At 35.1% G+C, this 6,603-nt stretch overlaps 1 protein-coding gene across 1 annotated transcript in view; it reads right to left on the bottom strand.

Annotated features, from left to right (window-relative positions):
* The window catches only part of LOC137653663 (lysosomal proton-coupled steroid conjugate and bile acid symporter SLC46A3-like), a 47,367-nt gene extending 43,007 nt beyond the window's left edge, over positions 1 to 4,360 (bottom strand). The window contains exon 1 of the mRNA XM_068387250.1: positions 3,206 to 4,360. Within this exon, the coding sequence (XP_068243351.1) occupies positions 3,206 to 4,360 (1,155 nt within the window). The remainder of the gene's footprint in view (positions 1 to 3,205) is intronic.
* Between the last annotated feature and the right edge of the window lie 2,243 nt (positions 4,361 to 6,603).

The raw sequence follows: 6,603 nt of genomic DNA on the forward strand, positions 1-6,603 counted from the left end.
AAAGGTAAATGTTGATTTTTTTTACACAATTATTAATGAAATTAATCATTTATTTTCCAAAAAGTGTGTAAAACTGATGATGGAAAGCTTGAAAAAGGTGGGTTTAGTGTTAATTCTGCCTCAAGAAACAAAGTATATTATAAATATAGAATAGATCAGAAACAGGGATACAAAAATGGTCAGTTCTATAATAGATGGATCAAAATGTCTTAAATCTGAGTTAATTTCAAGTTACTTTTTGAGATGAAAAAGTTTTCATCCTTTGATTTTATTATTCTAGTTTTGGACTTATCTCTTTCGTGGTGGCTAGTCATTTTATTATTATTATTATTATTATTATTATTATTATTATTATTATTATTATTATTATTATTATTATTAGCCAAGCTATAACCCTATGTGGAAAAATGGGATGCTATAAGCCAAAGATCTTCAACAAGGAAAAATGTCTCAGTGAGGAAAAAAAATAAGAAAATAAATCAACTATATGGAAAAAAAATAAAAAATTAAAATAAAATATTTTATGATTAGTATCAACATTAAAACAGATTTTTCGTACATAAACTATAAAAAGAGACATGTTAGTTTGTTCAACATAAAAAGATGTGCTGCAAGTTAGAACCTTTGAAGTTTTCCCGATTACACTACTCGATAAGGGAGATCATTCCATGACTTGGTCACAGCTGGAATAAAACTTCCAGAATACTGTGTAGTATTGAGCCGCATGATGGGGAAGGCCTGGCTACTGGAAATAACTACATGCCTATAAGCATTACGAACAGGGCGGTACTGTCCGGGAAGATCTGAATGCCAAGGATGGTTAGAATTATGAGAAACTGTGTGCAACATGCATACCGAACTAATTGAACAACAGTACCAGAGATTAATATCTAGATCAGATATAGGAAATTTAACAGACTGTAAGTTCCTATCCAACAAACTAAATTGAGAATCAGATGAAGATCAGACAGGAGAACAATACTCGAAACAATATAGAATGAAAGAATTGTAACACTTTTTCAGAATAGACTGATCACCGAAAATCTTAAAGGACTTTCTCAATAAGCCAACTTTTTGTGTAATTGATGAACACACAGACCTAATGTGTTGTCGAGAGTCACACCTAAAATTTCAAAAGAGTCATACAGAGCTAAAAAAACATTATCAATTCTGAGATCCGGATATTGAGCAGCAATTGTTCTCGACCTACTTACAGTCATACTTTGAGTTTTGTTTGGATTCAACTTCATACCCCATAATTTGCACCATGTACTAATTTTAAGGGATTTGGCAACCCCAGATCTACATTCAGGAGATTGCATTAATGCAAAGAGAGTAGCATCATCTACATATGTAACGAGCTTGTTTTCTAGGCCAAACTACATGTGTATATAGTATGAAGAGCAATGGGTCAAGAACACTACCCTGAGGAAAACCAGATATCATATTCCTATACTCACTATGGTGCCTATCAACAACAACTCTTTACGACCTATTACTTGTGATGCTAAGAAAAGACCCATCCACTCCCAACTGTTTTAGTTTGAAAACAAGGGCCTCATGATTAACATGGTCAAAGGCAGCACTAAGATTAAGGCTAATCATACGAACTTCTTGACAACAATCAAGAGATTTCTGTGCAGCATTGGAGATTGTAAGAAGGGCATAACATGCTCCAAGGCCTTTTACTTTGGTATTTATTTTCACAATTAATTTGTAATACCTAAGTTAAAATAGTAACGTGTTCCTCCATTATCATTCTATACTTAATTGAAAGCCTGAAGGTCCGCAAACAGATTCTTTTCCCATTGCTGTATTATGTTTAAACACGCTGGAAGTCTAATGACTTAAATTATTGTTGAATATTGGAATGAGGATGAAACGATAAGGGACCCTGCTTTGACTTATCTTGGTAACCATCTTCTCAGAAAACAGGTTCCAGGAAAAATTCAATGCTGTCAGACTGCCAACGGAACAGGCAAGGGGATGAAGGTATCCTAGCATAGGGGTCACACGTCATCATATTCAAAGGACACATATCGTTAACATTTTTACATTCACTATAAGAATTTACCTTACTCAAAGGCCTTCACTGGTGCTATCTCAACCTAGCTGCATTCGCTATTAATCTTTTGAATATACCTCTGTTCCCTCTTCCTTTCTTCCATGTAGCTATCCCAACTGGACTTACCATAAGTCAAAAAGCCCACAAGACAAGAGACTAGTCCTCCTTAAGTCTAGGATTAATACACAATGCAAAATATCAACATCGGGGATGACAGCGCGTACAGGTTCGGGTAAGCATCGAAACCAAAGGGCACAAAGTAAGTTCACCTCATGAGGAGAGCTGTCTGTGGCAGGTTGCAGGTGAGCAATACTGGTTATTTCCCAGAGGGTGAGCGAAGCCTTCTGGTCCCCTAACGATTGTTGAGAGAGGTGTAAAACTTGGCTATACAAGCAGCTGGCAATGACAAGTACTGCTTCAGAAGGCATGTTTTGAAGGTGTTGTACGCTATAGGGGTGTCCCCTTGCTCGCAAGGCAATCGGAGAGTTCCGAGAAAGCATCCTTGTGGATCGCAGCGAGAACATAGACTGCTTTGGTGCTTCACTGAGTCATGCCCCAGATGTGAAACTGGACTTTGGCGCACTGAAACCAGGCGAACGCTCGTCCGCTGGCGAAGGGCAGTAATTTCATTGAGGGGACATATATCGAAGAGTTGGTTCGGTGGGCAGTATCCTCAAACAGTAGGACATAGGAGTGAGGGGGATGGCCCCCAATTGTGCGAGAGGGCCGTTACATTGTAGCTGAGAGGCGCGGTGAATGCAGCCAACTTTATTTAAATGGATCATGAGTTTATATAGAAACTATTCCAAGCAAGATTGTAACAAAAATTCAAACAAGATCATTCATGAACAGTGGTAGGGGAGAGTGATATATACAAACAACAGAAATACTATTACGTAAAACAATTGTGTGTGAAATATGTCCAGTACAATAGAGAGAATATATGTATATATATATATATATATATATATATATATATATATATATATATATATATATATATATATATATATATATATATATATGTGTGTGTGTGTGTGTGCGCGTGTGTGCGTGTGTATGTGTGTGTGTGTGAGTATGTATGTTTGTATTTTACCAGTAAATTTCTCTAAATATTTCAAGCTTTCATTTCGTACATACCTTTGATAACCTACTCCTGATAGTGACGCTTCCATACTCCGCCGGGATAAAGATGAAAACGTAAGGGACCCACCACTGGCTTGGTGAAGTTGTCATTCCAAAAGCTAAAGATCGACAAAATAGTAGTACAAGAGTCATACCTCCCACAGAACAGTCATGGAGACGCAGATATCCAAAAATCGGAGTAAAGCAAAGCATTGCTAGCGATTGACCAACATCATTAACAATCTTGTATATACTGTATGAGTCTATGTCCCAGTTAAGAACTCGCAATAACCATAAGTACAAGTTGTGTGGAGATGCACTCATAAGCATAAGCATAAGTCCTAATAAAATCATAATGTGCCACCTCCCACTTCCTTGGCGCTTTCTTAAACAAACATGAAATAAGTCGACTACATTCCGGGGGTTCCACAAACGCTTTTGTTTTGAGATTTCTTTATTTTCTTCGATCAGTTTCTCTTTATCTTTCACGACGAAAACAGAGTAAAAGAATGAACTTAAGTAAAGGACCGTGCTGAAACCAAACACCCAACAGAACCCTCCAGCATCGTAGATCAGGGCTCCCACAGCAGTACCAGCTGGAGTTCCCAGAACCCAGATACTTCTCACTATAGCAAGTCGTTTGGTTCGATCTTCACACGCTGACATGTCAGCAATGTAACTGTAGACGGCCATGTAGAATAACGACCACCCGCCTCCGAAAGATAAACAAAACGAGGCTACATACAAAATTTCTGGAGGCCAAGTTGGAAAAAAGGAAACCAAGAGATAAGTGGCGGAATAAAGAGTGGTACCAAATATTGATAGAAGTATAGGTAATCTCCTTCCTCTTTGATCGCTCCAAGATGCGATAAATGATAACAGTAACACGGGAATTATGCTTGATATTAGTTTTTCATTAAAGTTAAAAATGTTAACCCGCTTCTGCACTTCCACTTGTATACTTTCGTGGTTCCCATCGTTAATTTTCTCACATACTTCACCGGGATAACCAAGTGTTACCCTGCAGTACCGATCAAGCTTCAGATTTTCAGTTGGAGCAAATGAAGCCGCATAGGACACTGCTTTCAAAAACAACATAGGTTCAATTGTAATCGCTCTGAGAATATCCTTGGCCGACCTCAAGGCTTTACGAAACCTTGTGCACGCCATTGTCTGTATCATAAAACTGCAAGATAAACATTGAAATGCGTTGAGACAACTTTCCTTATCATACTTTAGTTATCGCCATCATCTTGATTGAAGTAGAAGAACAATTTTGACAATCTTCGACCCTTGTTCAGAAACATAAATGGATGCCCTTTTTTTTTACATCTTGTCAGACGTACGTTTAAAAAGAAATTCCTGTTATAATCACCAAAAATACTCTTATCATATCAAATTTAGCTTATTTTTCTTTTAAAAAAGAAAGTCCTATAAATAGGTTACCCGTTCCCTTTATTCATACTTGAATTCAGGTTGCCAAGGGATTTATATATTAATGACGTATGGCCTCATGTGGAAATGACATATCCTTGTGTAGTCTATCCCAAATGACGCTCACTTTCGATGACTTTAATCATAGGAGTATGAACATATCTGATACCATGATTATATTTTTTCAAGAATGTGAAATCAGGTTTTGATGATGAAATATCAAAATTCTAACATAAATCAGATCCACGAAAAGCTTTTATAATCCGTAAATCTTATTACTGATAATCGGTTGGCAACCATACGGTACAATACCAAAATGATGAAGAGAACAAGAAGATAATATAGGACTACATGTGATGAACTGAGCCCATTGATACGAGAAATCTAAACATAGCCTTTCTAAATCGTATTTGGCAATGTAATTAAATAACAGAAATGCTTCATTAGAAACAGACCCAATATATAATAAAGTTTCTGAACACTGTGAACATGAAATAACTTTTTAGTATAATGTATGTAAAGGAAATCATTGCGTCAAAAAGAGGAATTTATTCAAGCTCTACCGTGGTGACTTCATAGGTCATGAGCCAACGGACTACAGTGAGAGTGATAAAGCTGTTAGAGGCCTGAAAGAGACCGTAAAAGGTGATGGGGCTGCTATAGGCCTAAAAAACTTTATACCAGACTAATAAGTTTATTGGAAGCTTGAAAGAGACTATAAAAAAGTCATGAGGTTGTTGGAGGCAAAATAATGATAAAGTAATTGGAGACTTGAAAGAGACTACAAGAAGTAACAAAGTTGTTGGAGGTCTGAAATACACTGTAAAAGACTGATGAGGTTATTGCAGAACATGAAAAAAACTGTGAAACAGTAATAAGGCTGTTGGCAGTATGAAAAACAATGATAAAATCATAAGGTTATTGGAAACCAGAAAGAGATTGCAGAAAAACGAAGAGGCTGTTGGAGGTCTGAAAGACACTGTAAAAGAGTCTTGAGACCACTTGAGGTCTAAAATGTACTGCAAAAGAGTAGTAAAGTAGCTGGAGGACTGAAAAGGTCTGAAAATGAGTAATGAGATTATTAGAGGACTGAAAGATATTGTCAAAGCCTGATGAGGTTATTGGAGACGTGGAAGGGACTGCAAAAGATTATTGAAGTATACTATTGGGGAATTGGAAAAGCCTTAGAAAACGAGTAATGAAATCATTAGAGACCTGAAAAAAACACTATTAAAGACTAATAAGATTATTGGAGACGTGAAGGATACTGCATATGAGTAATATAGCAATTGGAGGGCTGGAAAAAGGCCGAAAAAAAGGTAATAAACTTTTTGGAGACATAAAAATGACAACCAAAATTGTGGTAAACATTGCCGGACAAGTCAATTCGTCACCATGAGATGGCAATGGGTGCTCTTACAAGTAGGAGCAAAGAAAATTTCGTTACTGATCAAATTCCTTCTAAATGTATCAATATATATATATATATATATATATATATATATATATATATATATATATATATATATATATATATATATGTATCTATATATGTGTGTGTATATATGTGCATATTAATAATAAATATATATATACACATATACATATATGTGTGTAAATATGCATATATATACATATATATATATATATATATATATATATATATATATATATATATATATATATATATATATATATATATATATATATATATATATATATATATATGTATATATGTTTTATCAAACTGGCCCATAAAAGAAAAAGGAAATAAAGTGATTTATTTATATTTCCTATGTTCCTTTTATGGGCCTTTTTGAAAAATAAATTTAAACTGTTCGATTACAGTTATAAATAAGACATACATATATACTGTATATATATATATATATATATATATATATATATATATATATATATATATATATATATATATATGTGTGTGTGTGTGTGTGTGTGTGTGTGTGTGTGTGTGTGTG

This window comes from Palaemon carinicauda, chromosome 1 (assembly GCF_036898095.1).
Source record: "Palaemon carinicauda isolate YSFRI2023 chromosome 1, ASM3689809v2, whole genome shotgun sequence".
Taxonomy (NCBI): domain Eukaryota; kingdom Metazoa; phylum Arthropoda; class Malacostraca; order Decapoda; family Palaemonidae; genus Palaemon; species Palaemon carinicauda.